The sequence below is a fragment of the Brassica napus genome, chromosome A10 (assembly GCF_020379485.1).
Source record: "Brassica napus cultivar Da-Ae chromosome A10, Da-Ae, whole genome shotgun sequence".
Taxonomy (NCBI): Eukaryota; Viridiplantae; Streptophyta; class Magnoliopsida; order Brassicales; family Brassicaceae; genus Brassica; species Brassica napus.
Window position 1 is genome coordinate 12,600,678 of NC_063443.1, and position 17,214 is coordinate 12,617,891.

At 35.3% G+C, this 17,214-nt stretch overlaps 5 protein-coding genes across 6 annotated transcripts; 2 read left to right on the plus strand and 3 right to left on the minus strand.

Moving 5' to 3' along the window:
* Positions 1-385: 385 nt before the first annotated feature.
* On the minus strand, positions 386-4,319 carry LOC125579214 (auxin response factor 4-like). 2 transcript variants are annotated; one of them, XM_048743027.1, is made up of 12 exons: positions 3,623-4,319; positions 3,442-3,498; positions 3,026-3,211; positions 2,841-2,925; positions 2,679-2,769; positions 2,410-2,571; positions 2,205-2,324; positions 2,045-2,120; positions 1,783-1,951; positions 1,046-1,686; positions 777-967; positions 386-698 (listed from the first exon to the last, which is right to left on the minus strand). In XM_048743027.1, exons 1-12 carry the CDS (start codon positions 3,959-3,961, stop codon positions 536-538), a joined length of 2,280 nt encoding a protein of 759 aa, XP_048598984.1. In that variant the 5' UTR covers positions 3,962-4,319; the 3' UTR covers positions 386-535. The 2 variants fall into 2 exon arrangements, with proteins under 2 accessions (XP_048598984.1, XP_048598985.1); XM_048743028.1 differs by having other exon boundaries at positions 1,046-1,683; positions 3,623-4,316.
* A 5,132-nt stretch (positions 4,320-9,451) lies between these two features.
* Positions 9,452-10,040, minus strand: LOC125579215 (protein transport protein Sec61 subunit beta-like). Its single transcript, XM_048743029.1, has one exon. It carries the CDS (start codon positions 9,926-9,928, stop codon positions 9,599-9,601), a length of 330 nt encoding a protein of 109 aa, XP_048598986.1. The 5' UTR covers positions 9,929-10,040; the 3' UTR covers positions 9,452-9,598.
* Positions 10,041-10,672: 632 nt separating this feature from the next.
* Positions 10,673-11,785, plus strand: LOC106370386 (dehydrodolichyl diphosphate synthase 8). Its single transcript, XM_013810401.3, has one exon. It carries the CDS (start codon positions 10,744-10,746, stop codon positions 11,557-11,559), a length of 816 nt encoding a protein of 271 aa, XP_013665855.2. The 5' UTR covers positions 10,673-10,743; the 3' UTR covers positions 11,560-11,785.
* Positions 11,786-14,293: 2,508 nt separating this feature from the next.
* On the plus strand, positions 14,294-15,326 carry LOC106370756 (dehydrodolichyl diphosphate synthase 8-like). Its single transcript, XM_013810754.3, has one exon. It carries the CDS (start codon positions 14,328-14,330, stop codon positions 15,156-15,158), a length of 831 nt encoding a protein of 276 aa, XP_013666208.2. The 5' UTR covers positions 14,294-14,327; the 3' UTR covers positions 15,159-15,326.
* A 108-nt stretch (positions 15,327-15,434) lies between these two features.
* On the minus strand, positions 15,435-17,008 carry LOC106370388. Its single transcript, XM_013810403.3, has 2 exons — positions 16,381-17,008; positions 15,435-16,297 (listed from the first exon to the last, which is right to left on the minus strand). The coding sequence occupies exons 1-2, from the start codon at positions 16,652-16,654 to the stop codon at positions 15,573-15,575; spliced, it is 999 nt and encodes a 332-aa protein (XP_013665857.2). The 5' UTR covers positions 16,655-17,008; the 3' UTR covers positions 15,435-15,572.
* Positions 17,009-17,214: the final 206 nt, after the last annotated feature.

The window sequence follows — 17,214 nt, forward strand, 5'->3', positions numbered from 1 at the left end:
TTATATATTATATTTAAAAATTAGTATTTAGAAAAATTATTATTTTTAATTATTTTTATGGATCCGGATCCGGATATCCGCGAGTAATAGAATATCGGAACAGATATCTAAAATCCAGATATCCAGAAACCATGAATTCGGATCCTAATATCAAATTCACGGATCCGACGGATCCAGATACCCCGAATTTCTTGGATATCCGGATCAGTAGCCCCAGGCTACGTTGACGGATAAAATATCTTATATGGATTATGTGTCATTACAATATATTGTAACCTTTTTTTTCTTTTTTTGAAAAACAATATATTGTAACTTTATTGGAGACCTCAAAGCCAACGCACATAATATTGCAACTTAACTAGTACATCGGCATTGTCCACACACATTACCATAAATCACAAATCATTAAAGAGTTAAACGATCCAAATCCATGCAGACACACTTGAAAAGTACAAAATAAGCAAAAACACACTTGAAAAGTACAAAATAACAAAGCCTTTCTTTTTCTGGTTTGCTTTTATATATCAAACAAACCCTAGTGACCTGTTGGAGAAGAATCAGGCTGGCTAACAGAGGATGACTTTGAAGCTTCCATCATGAGAGCTGCTTGTTCTAAACAACTCCTGTTATCATCATTCCCATTCTCCACTTCCTCTTTCGTGTATAAATGTATCTTCAACACCACACTGCAGAAATCACTGTCCCCACACAGCACAAATAAAATCATTTTCAAGTGGTGATTGAGCTTTTAGAAGACATGGAAAAAGAAAACTTACTGCCATGGATCATCACCAACGACCATCATATCGTTCTCACTATCAGTGTACAAGATCCTCCATCCTTTTTCAGGATCCCTGAGAAGCCCTTCCATGTTGAAGAGGCGTTCAAGCTCAGTAAGGAGATCATTGTATCCGTTTAGTCGTGACAAATCAATAGCTCTCCCCACCAGGCTTCCTTGCTTGTGAACCTTACACAAGAAATCATAATACATAAGAGACACATCTAGAAATGCAGCTCCCAAGAAAAAGAGATGATGTTTTTTTACCTTTGTACAGATCCTTTTGCTTGAGCTTTGCTGGTTTGATGCAGGTGTCCCCACAGGTAAGGAGAATCCAAAAAGCTTACAACCTGTAGTCGAAGCATTCATATTAACCTCTCTGCCTTTCTCTGCTCCCATCATATCAATCTTCGGTAGGCCACCACCTTCACCCTGTGCATCAAACTTTCTACTAGAAGGGTGACTCAAAGATTTGTCTCCAGCACTCTGATATGGAATATGAGAGCTCCTAATCCCTTGGGACGCTAGTGGATAGAAACTCGTCTTGTTGGCTTGATAAGCAAAGGCACCATTGTATCCAAGACTAGCTTTTCCTGGACTGAGACCAGCTATTTGAGGGAATGACCGAAGTGAGCAAATTTCTTGACCTTGCAAGACCCTTGGAAACCTATCCAGGTCCAGGGACGTAGAGTCTACAAACTCACCAAACCGATCCTTCACTCTACTTGATAAAAGAAGTGGATTAGCATGGGACTGCTGCATCCCAGCAAAATCCAGTATCCGTCGGTTCATAACATCAAAACCTTGTAAAGGTGATGATGATGTTGCAGAACCTATATTTTCTTGACCTTGCAAGACCTTAGAGGGTCTAACTGACTCCTCAAAGTCCAAAAAACCACCCCTTTCTGCTTTCAAACCAATAACAGTTTATCAATTCATCAGCACCACTAAAGAAAATTGCAAAAACATATCTTCCAAAGACAAGAGATGTGTGTTTTGTTTACCGGTTATGGGGTTTCCTTGTGGAGTAGTAGTACCCAGTAGACCTGCCCAAGGCCTTTTGGGCCTTGGAGATGACTGAATGCTTAAAGGTGGGAGAGAACCCGAAGGATCAATCTCCCAAGGGGAAACTCTTTCTTGGTGATCACTCATAAAAGACTCATCCCAACGCACCTACCAAACATATGTGTGGTCTTGGATTATCAAAAAAAGCTTGTATACATGTTGAAAGACAGAAACATCAAATAACTGAGGGAGGACTCTCACCAACAAGCACCTCCATTTAGAGTTCGGCCACCTATACGGATCCATGTCACAGACTCCAGTCACTACACCAGCACATCTGCAAGAAACAGAAGCGTTGTCTTCCAAGAAAACTAGCAACAGCACAAAGAAAGAAGCAAGATAGTAATAATAATAATAATACCTTCTCTCAGGAGAATCGTCCATTTCAAACCGCATTCTGAACCTTGTGCCTATGCAAATGGGATTCTTGATGCTTGTGATATACTTCTCATAAGGAATCACAAACTCTGAGTGAGTAGCTCTGCATATAAACCCATGAATCAACGTTATAACCTTTTAAAGCAAGTTAAGATTCGTTACTAGTGGCAATATCATTGTATGTTTACCGTGGACTGTAAAACACATGAAACATGCTTTTGTTAGATACAGCATTAGCCACAAGAGAGAGGATGCTGGAAGATGAATACTTCTGAATGATTGAATCAGGAAGTCCGTTTCTTGGCCGTGCAGATCTTCTGATTCCTAACCTCAGCTCTCCATTTTCATCTCTACAAACGTAGATGTTTAGAAATGAGTATACCTCAGAAAGAAACTCAAACCGCTAAATGAAGAGGGAAAAACATCAGGGTCTGATAAACTGAAAGGTTATGGTTACCTCAGAAAGAGAACAGCATCACCAGAGACAAGACTCTTTTGACTAACAAAGATACTCCAACCAGTGGTGAGCAGATGCCTCCTTGGTTGACCTATATTACCAAAGAGACAGAACTTAACATTTGGGTTTCATTGACAAGAAAAAGAAAGAAACAACTCACACCTCTATAGATATGCCGAAACTTCCACTCTACTCCATGGAGATCCTTTGCAATGAGCTCTTGAGATGGCCTCTGTTGCTTATAGTCCTAACATCAGTGGAAAAATGACAAGTAAGGATTGTAACAAGAAGGCCACACCTCTCAGGAGAAAAAAGTAAAAAAAAAAAAGAGATCTAAAGAACCATACAAGAGGAGCGAAACAATCTTCAGCGGCTCTTCTAGGTACAGAGAAGCCTCCATGGGTGCTTGTGTCAGAAGCTGTTAAGGTTTTGCAAAACATATGTGGTGTCTTTTTGACAGATGAGCTTCCGTTCTTCTCTTCATCCCCTCCTAACTCCCTCACCTCTTTGCCTTCCCCATTTAGCACTGATAACTATAATACCAAAAGATGTTTCATTCAACATATCATCCTCACAGAAGACCAAACAAACTATTCTACAGTAGCATCTAAATCTCACCTACAATATGGAATTACACTAGTGATATCAGATTACTCTACTTCCAATGGGATAGGATGCTTTGTATAGACACAACATATGAGTTTGCTTCTTCCAAACATCAATTACATTCTCAAAGAACAAGCAGTTAAGTAAAAAGAGCTACCTCTTGAAGTGGAAGCAGAGTGACTTGAGTATAGACCTCATCAGTTTCCTTATTAGCCTTTTCTCCCACAAAAGAAACCAAATTTTTATACCAATTACCACAATTAGGACTTGTTCAATAATAGTAAAGAGTAACACAAAAGGAATTTTTTTTTTTAGCTAAATGATTAAGACAGACTTACAAGCAAGTGAACATTAGCCACTCTGCAGAAGATTTGAGGACTGAGATCAAGTTTAGGGATATCAAGAGGAGACGAGTAAGAAACCATAGCGCCTTGCTCCAAATGACCCTGTGGGAAATACACAACTACATTGCCTTTCTTGGGAAGAGAAGTGAGAGGACCAGCACAAGCATGCCACAGCTCAGAGTATATGGAGGAAGCAGAAGCTGTGGTAGAAGATGATGATGATGAACCAGAAGAGCATGAAGAAGATGATGACGGTGAAACTCCAAGCCTCTTACCCTTATCATTCTCCTCTTCCTCCACCTCCGCAAACTCAGTATTCAAGTCAAACTCCATGGAGACAAATTAAAAACAAAAAAAAGATTGCTTTTTGGAATCAAATTACAACAAAACAAGTAAAACCCATCAAAGGAAAGTTTGCAAAATTCTTGCTTGAAGTGACAGAAGCCCTCTCCTCGTTTCAGGCTAGATATCACAGGAAAGAAGAAGAAGCAAACTGAATGTTTTCAATTGATGTGAAAGATGAAAGTATATAAGATTGTGGAAGCAAGAGTTATAGAGAGAGAGAAGGGGAAAGGGCATCAAATGAGAAGGAGGGTTTCAAAGTAAGATTCGTCTTCCTCCATTTGCAGGTACTGAGAAGAGGGAGCAGAAGGAACAGACATAAGATAGATTGCAGATGATAAAAGAAAAATATATTTAAAGAAAAGTAAATTTAGAGAAAATAAAGTGAAGTAAAAGCCAAGAGGGAGAGAGATAAGCGGGGGAGACAAAAGCCAAGACAGGACAGAACCCACACACCTGCACTCTCTTTCGCCTTCTTCTTACTTTATTATTTTCTTTTCTTTTCTCAATAAAATAAATAAATATTCATTCACCTAAATAGATTTATCAACAAAACTATATTTATATTAATATACACACACGTTTGCACCCAAAAAAAGTTTACATTTCTTTGCTAATTACTTCCAATTTTGGTTAAAATAAGATATGTTGCTATTAAGAAGCTTGAGATTAGCTTAAACTATTCCACTAATCGTCTGATTTTTTCTGCTTCAAATTTTGTGGATGAATCTACTCTTTTGATCATCTCTCTAGATATTATCCACTAATCGTTTAATTTAACTGTTTAATATTATGACATCTTAATTAATTTTAGCTTTTTTAAATGCTTAGCTTTTCAAGAATTAAAAAAAAAAAACACAAATTGATTTAAATTTTTGCAAAGGAAACAGTATCTCTTTGGAATCTATCTTTGTTCTTTCTTTACTGATTATGTATTAAATTTTTTTATTCTAAAATTTTGATCAACTTTTGCTATTACTTTTTTGTTCTTTTTAATTGCGTTGTTAAGAGCCAACCAACCAGCTAGAGACAGAAGACTAGGCTCCTTTCAATTTTGTATCAAAAGCACTTTTCTCTCTTTGTTATTAATTAAACAATACAAAAGAAAACTTTTCAGAGTGTTAAAATCTATATCAAATAAGCACACCAACTTATTCAGTAATTTCTACTAATATACTACTATTTATTGGGAGAAAATTTGGAACTGAAATATAAGTTTGTTTTAGTGGTTTATTTAACAATATTATAATTTGAAAGGAAAAATATGGAATATTAAAATTTCTTAAAGCCATTTTGGATGAACTTTTGCTTATTTTTAATGCGGGGGATATTGGGAGTTTTCATATAGGATTGGTTAGCAAATGGTTTAACTTTTTTTTTTTATCAAACAAATGGTTTAACCTTTTTTTTTGTCACTGACAAATGGTTTAACTTATTTAGTGTTTTTAGTTGCTTTGTTGATAAGAAAATAACAAAAACAAAAAGGATGATGGGATGGGAGAGGGAGGAAGAATGAGTCTCTTCTGAGTTCTGAATGACTGAGTGAGTCCCAACAACTAACAATAACCCCCCTTGATATTTGCTGCCCTTTGGTCCCACATTTTCTCATTTTCTCCTCTTCTTTTTGTTGCTGGGCAACTAATTCTCAAATTAGCCTAATATCTCTATTTTTCTTTAGTACTTAATTATTATTCTAATTTGATTAGAAATATATCTTATTTATTGTAATACTACATCACAACTAGAAACGTGTAATTCTCTTTATCAAGCCTTCTAAAACTAGCTTAATATTCTTTCTTTTTTCTTTTGTACTTAATTACTATTCTAATTTGATTACAAATATCTATAATATTAAAACAGGATACTATTGTCATAATTACCTTAGGGGCATGTTTCATTCACTAACATTGCATGTTTCATTAAAGGCAATTAAGTAATATTAATAACAAATCTATATTGGGTCATTATTTTTGGATCCAGCCCAAATCAAATCTCTCTTGGGCCATTTGGGCCTATTAAAAAATCAGATTCAATTCTCACTTTTTTTTTTCCTTTGGGCCATTGAGTCCAAGTTCAAATAATTTTTTTTCAACTATTCTTAATTATTATTTTTTTTCTTTTCTTAATATAATTTAAGCATTCATAAAAATAATTGAATTTTTTTATTGAAAAGTATAAATCTTTATTAAAAGTATATAATTTTTTTATTAAAATATTAAACCCGTAATAAAATTAATTTATCAGAGTTATACCAACTTAATTCATTAAAAAAATAAAGTTTAATTTTTTTAACATAAATAGTCATTTAAAATGAAATACGATAAATAAAAATAAAATTTTAAGTCTTTTATAAAATAAAACACAAATATATGAAATGTCACATTTACTAAATATTTGTCAATTGAAAAAAAAACAAAAATAAATCCGCGCTTTGAAAACGCGGATCAAAATCTAGTATCTTATTAATTCTAATAGCATACCACAGCTCGAAACGTGTAATTCTCTTTATTGTTCCTTCTAAATTAGCTCAATGTTCTTTCTTTTCCTTTAGTACTTAATTACTATTCTAATTTGATTACAAATATATCTTATTTATTCTAATATTACACCATAGTTCGAAACGTGTAATTCTCTTAATCTTAGTGATACGATCACCATATTATTCTGTCTACTACTCATAACTTTCTAGTCAAAATATTATCATTTATTTGTGAAAAAAGAAGGGATCGGATCATATCATTTCCATGCTTCTTTCTTTACTAAAATCACATTTGCTTACAAAATTTTTTAAAAAAAAATTGCTTACAAGGCTAATATTAAAATTAGTATATATAGTTTGGTGCATCTATTTCATTTCATATATTTTAATGCAACCTGTAAACAAATATGATTGGATTTGTTTTTTAATTCCTTCTTAAAATAGAAACAAGAACTATTAAATTCTAGTTCTAGTAAACAATATTAATATTGGATTATAGTAAATCTATATGTATGTGTAGTCTAGTCTCATCTAATAAATACTCATAAAATACGTGACTGTGAGATTTATATAATATTCTATTTGAAATATGAAAATAAATGTAATTCGTTACAATTGTTTTTCTTAAGTAAATTGTTCTCAACGATAACGGTTTTCTCGGTGAAATGTTCTAATATTATGCTATAAGACAATTTGGTTCGAACCACTTACAAATAAACATTATTGGTGAAAATGATTCTGCATGTTTCTACTATTGGTACTTCGTAGTTCGTACCCATTGCTTTGTGTTGTCATTGTATTTATATTTTATCAGGTTAGATTTAAATGCAATGTTTTTTTTTGCAGATGTTAGATGTATAGTTTAAGCTAATATAAGATAGCTGACCAAAAGAATAGCTAATATATAAGATATACAATCGGTTTAGCATGTGTTCTTATAGATTTCGACGGCCAATATTTATGGATGCATAACATCAAACAAAACAAAAATAATTAATAAAGATTTTTAAATGCCACAAGATATAGATTATTATATTAGAAAAAATCTATATGTTTTTACAGAGAAATATAAAGAAAAAGGAAAGACAGTGGTGGATAATTAGGAGACGTCGTGTCAAAAAAAAATTGTCGTGAAAACGACAAAGCAACGCCAATGACTTTATTAAAGTCACAAGTGTCTCTGTATCAATACGATTAAAGACACTCCTCGCTTCCTCCCTCACTCATTTTATAATTATTTTCTGTAAAAAATTTATGACTTTTCCTTTTTACATGTTATAGTAAATTGCGGTTCCGCATTAAACCATGGCAAATAGTGAATTTGAACTCAATAGTATGTAAATTGTAAAACTTACGCTACACAAACATTTAGCATTTTAGGACTGGTTGTGGTAGGTCTAGAGTCTACACAGGTGAAATTTGTAAATTGGAATTTTGTGTGTTTGCAACCGTTCTCGAAGCTATGCTCGATTGATCTCTATAATAAACGAAAATACAGCCAGCCCTAAAAATGACCTAAGCTTTGAGCATAGTATATATCATCTCTCTACAATTATATATACACGCATATCATGTAAGTGAAACGATATTTATAGCACACGATTTTACTTTTGTGTAGTTACTATATCAAACGCATAATATAAAAATGAGTATAGATCCTTAAAAACTTTTGAAGCATGTGATAAGAATAATGATAATATGTTTTGTTTGTTTCTTAGTCGATTACTAAGTAAAGCACTACTTTGTAGAAGATTAGACATGTTGAATTTGACTAAAAAACGTTGATTAACCATAAGATAAGCTTACAGTACAGACAGTCGTTAAAACTAAAACAGGTTAGGTAGGATTCATATATCAACTTGTGATAAGAAAAGCGGGTCCATCAGAAAAAGGAAAATTGTAGAGACAAATGGTATCCCATAAGGAGAAAGCAATTTGTCAATTTGGAGCCTACGTTAAAGTTGGGTCCTATTTTCTTCTTGTTTTTTCTGCTTTTAGTTAAAGGTTATAATATATAACAGATAAAAATGTGCATTTGAGTGAAAGTTTCGACCTTAAATATAAATTCAAACTTCCAGTACCAAACTCTACATTCCCAGTTCCTTGTTATATAACCCTTTATAAGAATCTAAAATCTCATCATCTTTTGAATATCCATCTTTCCTAGTATGGATGATTTGATTTTACCAAAAAGTTTTACAAACCAGAAAGAAAAGAAAAGAAAAAACTGTATTATGAGGTTTTTGGAACAAACCATTTGAACTGAGTTGATGGAATATTATTAATTAATTTGTACGAGTAATTGTCGTCGATATCGAATTATTACATTTCGTGTTTGGATCCTCATGTCTCTCTCATGCCAACATGAAGTTATTTTAAACACTTTTGCTATATATGTTGTTCTAAAGATCTCAGTCTAGTAGCTAGCTTGACCCCATTAATATGTAATGTTACAAATAAGATATTCATATTTTCATGAACCAAGTATGAAAACTTTGGTTCTTGGAAGTGATCTCCATCATCTCTCATGGGCCTATGGATCCTACTAGGCTAAATGCGGGCCGATTTCTCTAAATTGAGTTCCTTGATTGGGCATTTTTCACGGACAAGTTAGTACAGCCTATTTTGAATCGGCTTTGACCTTGTTGTCAATTTGGCTAAGATATTTCTTTTGTTAAAGTCTTATGCTCTTTGTTGTCAATTTGGATTTATTCAGATCCCTTTTGTAACCTTCGTTTACTGGTTAATGGAATGAAAGAGTTAAAAAATATATATAATCGGCGTTAACCATTCAATTAGAAGCTGTCATGAAACACAACATAACGCATTCCCGGAATTAGCACATGCACCTTTGGATTATTTTAAGCTTCATACAAAATTAATCTGAACCAAGATCGAGGCTAAGTTTGAAAACAGAGAGCAATTGATTAGGAAGAATCTTTACACAATTAAGATAATATAACTCGTACTATATACATTTCAAGACTTAAACACAAATTTCCACACAAAAAAACTAACATGTTTTATTCAACGTTTAAAGACTTACATGGATCAAGATCAAGATCAAGATCGACCAAAAAAGGATTCAGAAGACGGACAAAAAAAGAAAACTCAGCAACATACATTGGAGAAGATCAAGATGACAAGATCTAAGCTTTGGATCCGGACTTGTGAAGGTAGAGCTTTCCAAAGACGTGAAGAGCGGTGACAAAACCGATGAAACAGAGACTCATTATGAGAACAACCGTCGGTGATATCTTCAAACCTGGAGCTTCATCCGTGTAGAACCTCAGCATGTTGTTCGATCCTCCTCCTGCACCGGATCCTCCCCCTGCCGATGCGCCTCCCCCGCCACCGAGCTTGCGGCGACGCATGCCAGCCGTAGCGGCGGCGGATCCACGAGGAGCAGCCAGACCGGGACGGGAGGCTGAGGAGGCGGTGGAGGTTGATTGTTGGGACTGGGAGGAGCCTTTAGCCATTCTTGCTGTGTTGGACGGAGAAGAGACAAAATGGTATACGAAAAGTCAAATCTTTGGTGGTGGTGTATGATAGAATGTTGATGAAGAAGAGGAAGAGACGTGGGAGTTGTAGTATGTATATAAAACTACATTATATAGAATACTCCCAACGACTTTTTTTGGGCGGTAGTCACGGGAAGATGAATCTTGTTCGATAGTATTTAGGGAATGTTTTCTATAATTACACAATACGATTTGGGGATGGTTTTGGGTATCCAAGCCCAGTTTATATTGGGCCCTATGTTTAGAAAATTATGTTCTTTTCATTAAGAAACTGTATGCTGCATGGCTGTGGTTAAGTGATAAGCCAAACCTGAAAATGTGTAAAAAAAACTTTCACCTTAAGTTTGAACCTCATTTTAAACAAAAATTACACATATATGCGAAATTTGGGTCTGTGTTTCTATCCAGACAATTTACATGATAAATTAGTAACAAAGCATTACATATCCGAATTAGAAAATATTTCGAGAACAGTCCACGTTGTATTACTAAGTGTGTTCCTATCAAAATTGACAAGATAAACCAATAGTGTATATTATAAAATAAATCAAAATAAATAAAAAAGTTATACTGTTTTAATCATATCAAGAGTCATTGATCACCCATTTTCTCCCTTCCCCTAAAAATCAGCCATATCATATGCTCATTCCATTTGCATTCCCTCCCAAGAACAAACTTCATATCTCTCTTTTTTATATTCACTCACACCAAGTATACAAAAATAAAACTTAACTGTTCTGCCATTCTCCATTCCCATAACCATATAAGCCAAGATGAATACCCGAGAAGAAGTAGGTGAATTCTCTAAACTCTACAATGGTTTCATGACTGTAATGAGGAGATTCATATTCAAAGTTCTATGCGTCGGTCCAATACCTAATCACATCTCATTCATAATGGATGGAAACCGCAGATTCGCCAAGAAACACAATCTTCAAGACCTAGACGCAGGACACAGAGCTGGTTTTGTATCCGTAACACATGTTCTTCAGTACTGCCAAGAGATTGAAGTACCGTACGTCACACTCTACGCCTTTGGACACGATAATTTCAGGAGAGAACCTGAAGAAGTCAAGTGTGTGATGGATCTGATGCTGGAGAAAATCGAGCTCACAATCGACCAAGCTATCTCCGGAAATCTAAACAAATTGAAAGTGATCTTTATTGGTGATTTGAATATGTTAAACGAGCGTCTTAAAGCCGCAGCGCAGAGACTGATGGAAGTTACTGAGGAGAATAAAGGTTTAATGGTTGTGGTTTGCGTTGCTTACAGCACAAGTCACGAGATTGTTCACGCTATTAGAGAATCTTGTGTGAGGAAGTGTGGTGATGGAGATAGTCCTCAGGTTTTGGAGGTGAGTGATATTGAAGAGTGTATGTATACATCAATTGTTCCTGATCCTGCTCTTGTAATAAGAACAGGAGGACGAGATCGGCTGAGTAACTTCATGACTTGGCAGACTTCAAGGTCTCTCCTTCATACCACGGCTGCTCTTTGGCCGGAGCTAGGTCTTTGGCATTTGGTTTGGGCTATTCTTAAATTCCAGAGGATGCAAAATTACTTGCAGAAGAAGCAAAAACTCGACTAAATAGGTTTAACTTAAATACCAGCATGGTCGGACAGATTTATGAGGACATAAAACATATTAAATTAATTATTAATAAAATTTGTTTTTATAAAGTAGATGCATAGAGAACCTATGTATTCATTTTTAAAATTTTGGGACTAGGAAGAATGTGTCATTATGCTTTGTCCAAAACCGGTCCTAACATGAACTCTTAACACTTATGTTGGAGTTACATGTTTCTTGTGGCACAAGAAATGATAGATAGGACGAGAAAACCTAAGAAATCATCCTTATTATGCACTGGATTTCCAAAAAATCCGAAAGACAAGATGATCGATTCAACTATGCTAAAACACTAAAATTTAAACATATTTCGATAAATAAAAACAAATAAACATTTGAAAATTTTAGAACCTAGCCACACCGGGACCAGGTTTGCCTTGGAACCTTCAGATATTACAGAGAGGTGAGAACAGAGGAGTCTGATACTTGTCTTCTCCACCCATAGTTGGCATCAGCACTCCAATCTTAACCGGACTAACTTATCCAGGCATATATGTTTTCCCAAAACTCCCTCGAAGAGATCACTCAGGTTAAAGAACTTAAACTGAGTCTCCAGATGAGCAAAAACATTATCTTTTTTTTTGTTTGGAATACCATGAAGTTTGGACCGAAGCCCACAATTTCCGCCAAACCTAAAACCATAACATATAATATTAGTTTCGTCTCATCAATCACTTAAACTGAGGGACCTCTAATACAATTGACGGGAAAAGTGCCAATTTCGACCCAAACTATTTCAGTCGTGCCAAATACGACCCGAACAATTGATCAGTGCCAAATACGACCTCAACTCAATTATAATTCAAAAAAACTACCCGAACTTCTTAAAACGTGCATAAATCTACATTGACTCTAACAGAAGTTAGTCAACCGTTAACAAGATAAAACGACGTCGTTTGATATACGAGGAAAAGTGCCAATTTCGACTCCAACACTCTCAATCGTGCCAAATAAGACCCGAACAAATGGTCAGTGCCAAAAACGACCTCAACTCAATTATAATTTAAAAAAAATTATCCAATTTTTTTCTAAAACGTGTCTAAATCTACATTAACTCTAACAGAAGTTAATCAACTTTTAACAAAGATAAGACGATGTTGTTTTGATATATGTATTTTTTTAAAAAATATGTTCATTTCGGGATTCAAATCCGTGCTGGGATATCCTTTTAAAGGGGCACACTAACAACTAGACTAAAATCGTTACTGTATTTATATAAATCAGAAAAAATTGTCACCAAAATTTTAAATTGGATAAGATGAAGAATAATAATAGTTTATATAATTTCAAATTTGTAATAATATTTCAAAAAATTATTTTAGTCTAGTTGTTAGTGTGCCCCTTTAAAAGGATATCTCAGCACGGATTTGAATCCCGAAATGAACATATTTTCTAAAAAAATACATATATCAAAACAACATCGTCTTATCTTTGTTAAAAGTTGATTAACTTCTGTTAGAGTTAATGTAATTTAGACACGTTTTAGAAAAAATTGGATAATTTTTTTTTAAACTATAATTGAGTTGAGGTCGTTTTTGGCACTGACCATTTGTTCGGGTCTTATTTGGCACGATTGAGAGTGTTGGGGTCGAAATTGGCACTTTTCCTCGTATACCAAACGACGTCGTTTTATCTTGTTAACGGTTGACTAACTTCTGTTAGAGTCAATGTAGATTTAGGCACGTTTTAAGAAGTTCGGGTAGTTTTTTTGAATTATAATTGAGTTGAGGTCGTATTTGGCACTGATCAATTGTTCGGGTCGTATTTGGCACGACTGAAATAGTTTGGGTCGAAATTGGCACTTTTCCCTACAATTGACATAGTCTTTTCTAATTGAGCTACTGACCTTTCTAGATGAGCAAAAACATCATCTTCAGGCAACTGATAGTTATGAACTCTGTCTTCTTCTTTCCGTATTGGTCTAATCTTAATATCCATCTGAAAAAATACCAGATACGTGACTCTCACGTTATTCCTCTCATCTGTTCTCTCAACAACAATTTCTCTTTCTTCAAGATTGATTCTCCATTCTGCTTTACCTTCTGTCGGAACGTTACATCTCACAACAAGAGAGTGGAGAATCAATTTGGTGAGAATTCCAAAATTAATCGTGCTTATTGGAGTAAAAAAAATGACGGATGTTATATTGGAAAATGATTCTTATATGGTGGGAGGGAAGCCAGAGTACATAAAAAGATTATGAGGTAACTGTAAGAATAATAAATAAGTCTTTGGCATTCCAAAAATTAATACATGGATCATACAGATAGTGAAGCTCATAAACTGAATGAAGGGCGTGGGGGACGCAGGGTGGTAGAGGCACTTAAGGGCACTCGTACGAGATACTCTTTTCATGAGTTTGCTAATTCAATTATTTTACAACTAATAATATTAACACAACTAGATACTCTTTCCCAAGATATTATTACCCATTGGTCATGCTATTATATTATGTTTTTCAGTAATAAAAATTCTACTTACTAAATTAAGTTATATTGTTATAAGCGGAGACATTACATATTTGTTAAACTAAGAAGAGTCATTGATCAGCCATTTTCTCCCGTTCCAAGAAATCAGCCATATCATATGCTCATTCTATTTACATTTTCCTCCCAAAAACAAACTCCATATCTCTTGTTTATGTTTCACTCACAGCAACTATAAAATAAAATAAAACCCAAGTGTTCTCCAATTTTAAATAAAACCTAATTAATACTTAATTTAAAATGTTTATTGCCAAGATGAACACCCGAGAACAAGTAGGTGAATTCTCTAAACTCTTCAATGCTTTCATGACTGTAATGAGGAGATTCATATTCAAAGTTCTATGCGTCGGTCCAATCCCTAACCACATATCATTCATCATGGATGGTAACCGCAGATTCGCCAAGAAACATAATCTTCAAGGCCTAGACGCAGGACACAGAGCCGGTTTCGTATCCGTAACATATGTTCTTCAGTACTGCCAAGAGATTGGTGTGCCGTACGTCACACTCTACGCCTTTGGTATCGATAATTTCAAGAGAGAGCCTGAAGAAGTCAAGTGTATGATGGATCTGATGCTTGAGAAAATCGAGCTCACAATCGATCAAGCTATCTCCGGGAATCTAAAGGATTTGAAAGTGATCTTTGCTGGTGATTTGAATTTGCTAAACGAGCGTCTTAAAGTCGCAGCTCAGAGACTGATGGAACTTACTGAAGAGAATAGGGGTTTAGTGGCTGTGGTTATCGTTGCGTACAGCACAAGTCACGAGATTGTTCAGGCTATTAGAGAATCTTGTGTAAGGAAGTGTGTGGATGGAGATAGCCCTCTGGTCTTGGAGATGAGCGATGTTGAAGAGTGTATGTATACATCAATTGTTCCTGATCCGGATCTTGTAATAAGATCAGGAGGAATAGATAGGCTGAGTAACTTCATGACTTGGCAGAGTTCAAGGTCTCTTCTTCATACCACGGCAGCTCTTTGGCCGGAGTTAGGTCTTTGGCATTTGGTTTGGGCCATTCTTAAATTCCAGAGGATGCACGATTACTTGCAGAAGAAGCAAAAACTTGACTAGATAGTTATTAAGTTGAACCCTAGCAGAACAGATTATAGGACAATAAACATTTTAAATTAAGTATTAATAAAAAAAATGTTTTTACAAAGTAGTTGCATAAAACCAATGTATATTAGTTCTTTAAAATTTGTAAAATTTAGTTAGTGTTTCATTACGCTTTGTCCATAACCCGTCCTGAGCCCTAGCATGAACTTTTAACATCTACGATGGAGTTACATGTTTCTTGTGAATGTTTCTTGTGCCACAAGAAACGATGAATATGAACAAGAAAAAAAAAACAGAAGAAAATCATTCTTATTAGGTATTGAATCCAAATAAAAACCAAAAGACACAGAACATCTTGATTTTACGATGCTTAAACACTACAAAGTAAACACATTTCGATTAACAAAAAACAAACAGATCTTTGAACAGTTAGTACTTAGCCACTCCAGGACCAGGTTTGCCTTGGAACCTGCAGACATTACAGAGAGGTGAGAACAGAGAAGGAGTCTGATACTTGTCTTCTCCACCCATCATTGGCATAGGGACTCCAATCTTAACCGGACTAACGTATCCAGGCCTATATGTTTTCCCCAACACACCCTCAACGAGATCACTCAAGCTAAAGAACTTAAACTGAGTCTCAAGATGAGCAAAGACATCACCTTCAGGCAACTGATAGTTATGAACTCTGTCTTCCTCTTTCCCTATTGGTCTAACCTTAATATCCATCTGAACAATACCAGATACCGTGACTCTCACGTTATTCCTCACATCAGTTCTCTCAACAACAACTTCCCTTTCTTCAAGATTGATTCTCCACTCCGCTTCACCTCCTGTGGGGACTTCAACTTCTTCCCCGTTCCATCTCACGACAAGAGAGTCTACAGAGTCGTCCCAAGAGGAAACCTTCTTGGCAGCGATGACTAGGTTGTGAGTATCGAACATGACTGAGAAGGCTTGGACCCATGTGAAGTCTCTGGTTCTACCAGCAGGTCTTGTACCGATAAAATGTGCGTTGATTTGAAGATTCTCGTCAGAGACGATGGCGAAGTTGCCGTCTTTGTTTCCGTGGAAGTAGAACATCGTTCCATCTCCTCCTACAAATCTTGGATCGTAACATAAAGAACCATATCCATTGCAGTTTGCTATCCTCCCTGCTCAAACAACACACACAAGTCCAAATGTGTTAGGAGTCTCACATCCATAAGAGTTACAAAATACATTTTGTGACACTTACATTTGCATGTAACTTCACATTTGCTGCTACAATCGATGAAACATGCTTTTTCCTTCTTGTTCATCTGAGGTTTCCTTTGGGGGCATTCCTTGGGACAAATGAGGATCTTCTGGCTGCAGTATCCTCTCGCCAAGCATTGAACTCGTTCTTGGCCTGAGCCAAGTGGAGACAACACCTTGTAGTTCGTTGAAGCTGCATCATAAGCACCTTTCTTTGCTGCTGAAACGGCTGAAACAGAGACAAGAACGATGAAAATCACTAGGACTCGCGACATGTTTCTTGTTCTTCAAGATGCTAACGTCTTGAGAAAAGAAAAGAGTGTTTAGTTTTTAGATTTATTTGTATTTTGATTTGAGAGAAGTGGAGGGAGTGTTCTTATAGAGAAGATAGGCTGGAAGTTAGCAGCAGAGAGCGGCTTAATTAACGGTCCTGATTTGATCAAACCACATGAAGAAACAGCTTCGACCTTTTGTTTATTAAATCCTTTGGGAGAACCACTACTCGATTCAAAACCTTGACTTGAATATTTAATTACTTGAGAAAAAAAAGAAGAAGATAAGTTTGGTAACTACAAAGTGTGAATCCATTAGACCATAAAAAAAAAGGGTTTTGCACCAAAAAAAAATAAAAAGGGTTGTTACTTGGTAGTTTAGAGAAATGTAACATCAAAAAGTTGATGCATTTGTAGAATGTTGTGTTAGTACTTAATATGACCTATTTTCAAGTCACTGGAATGCTTTAGAACAAACGTTTGAACTTGAAATGCGTTTACATCTTTTTACGGCGATGTATAACATAAATATGTTATGGTGTTCCTGTAAATATAGAGCATTT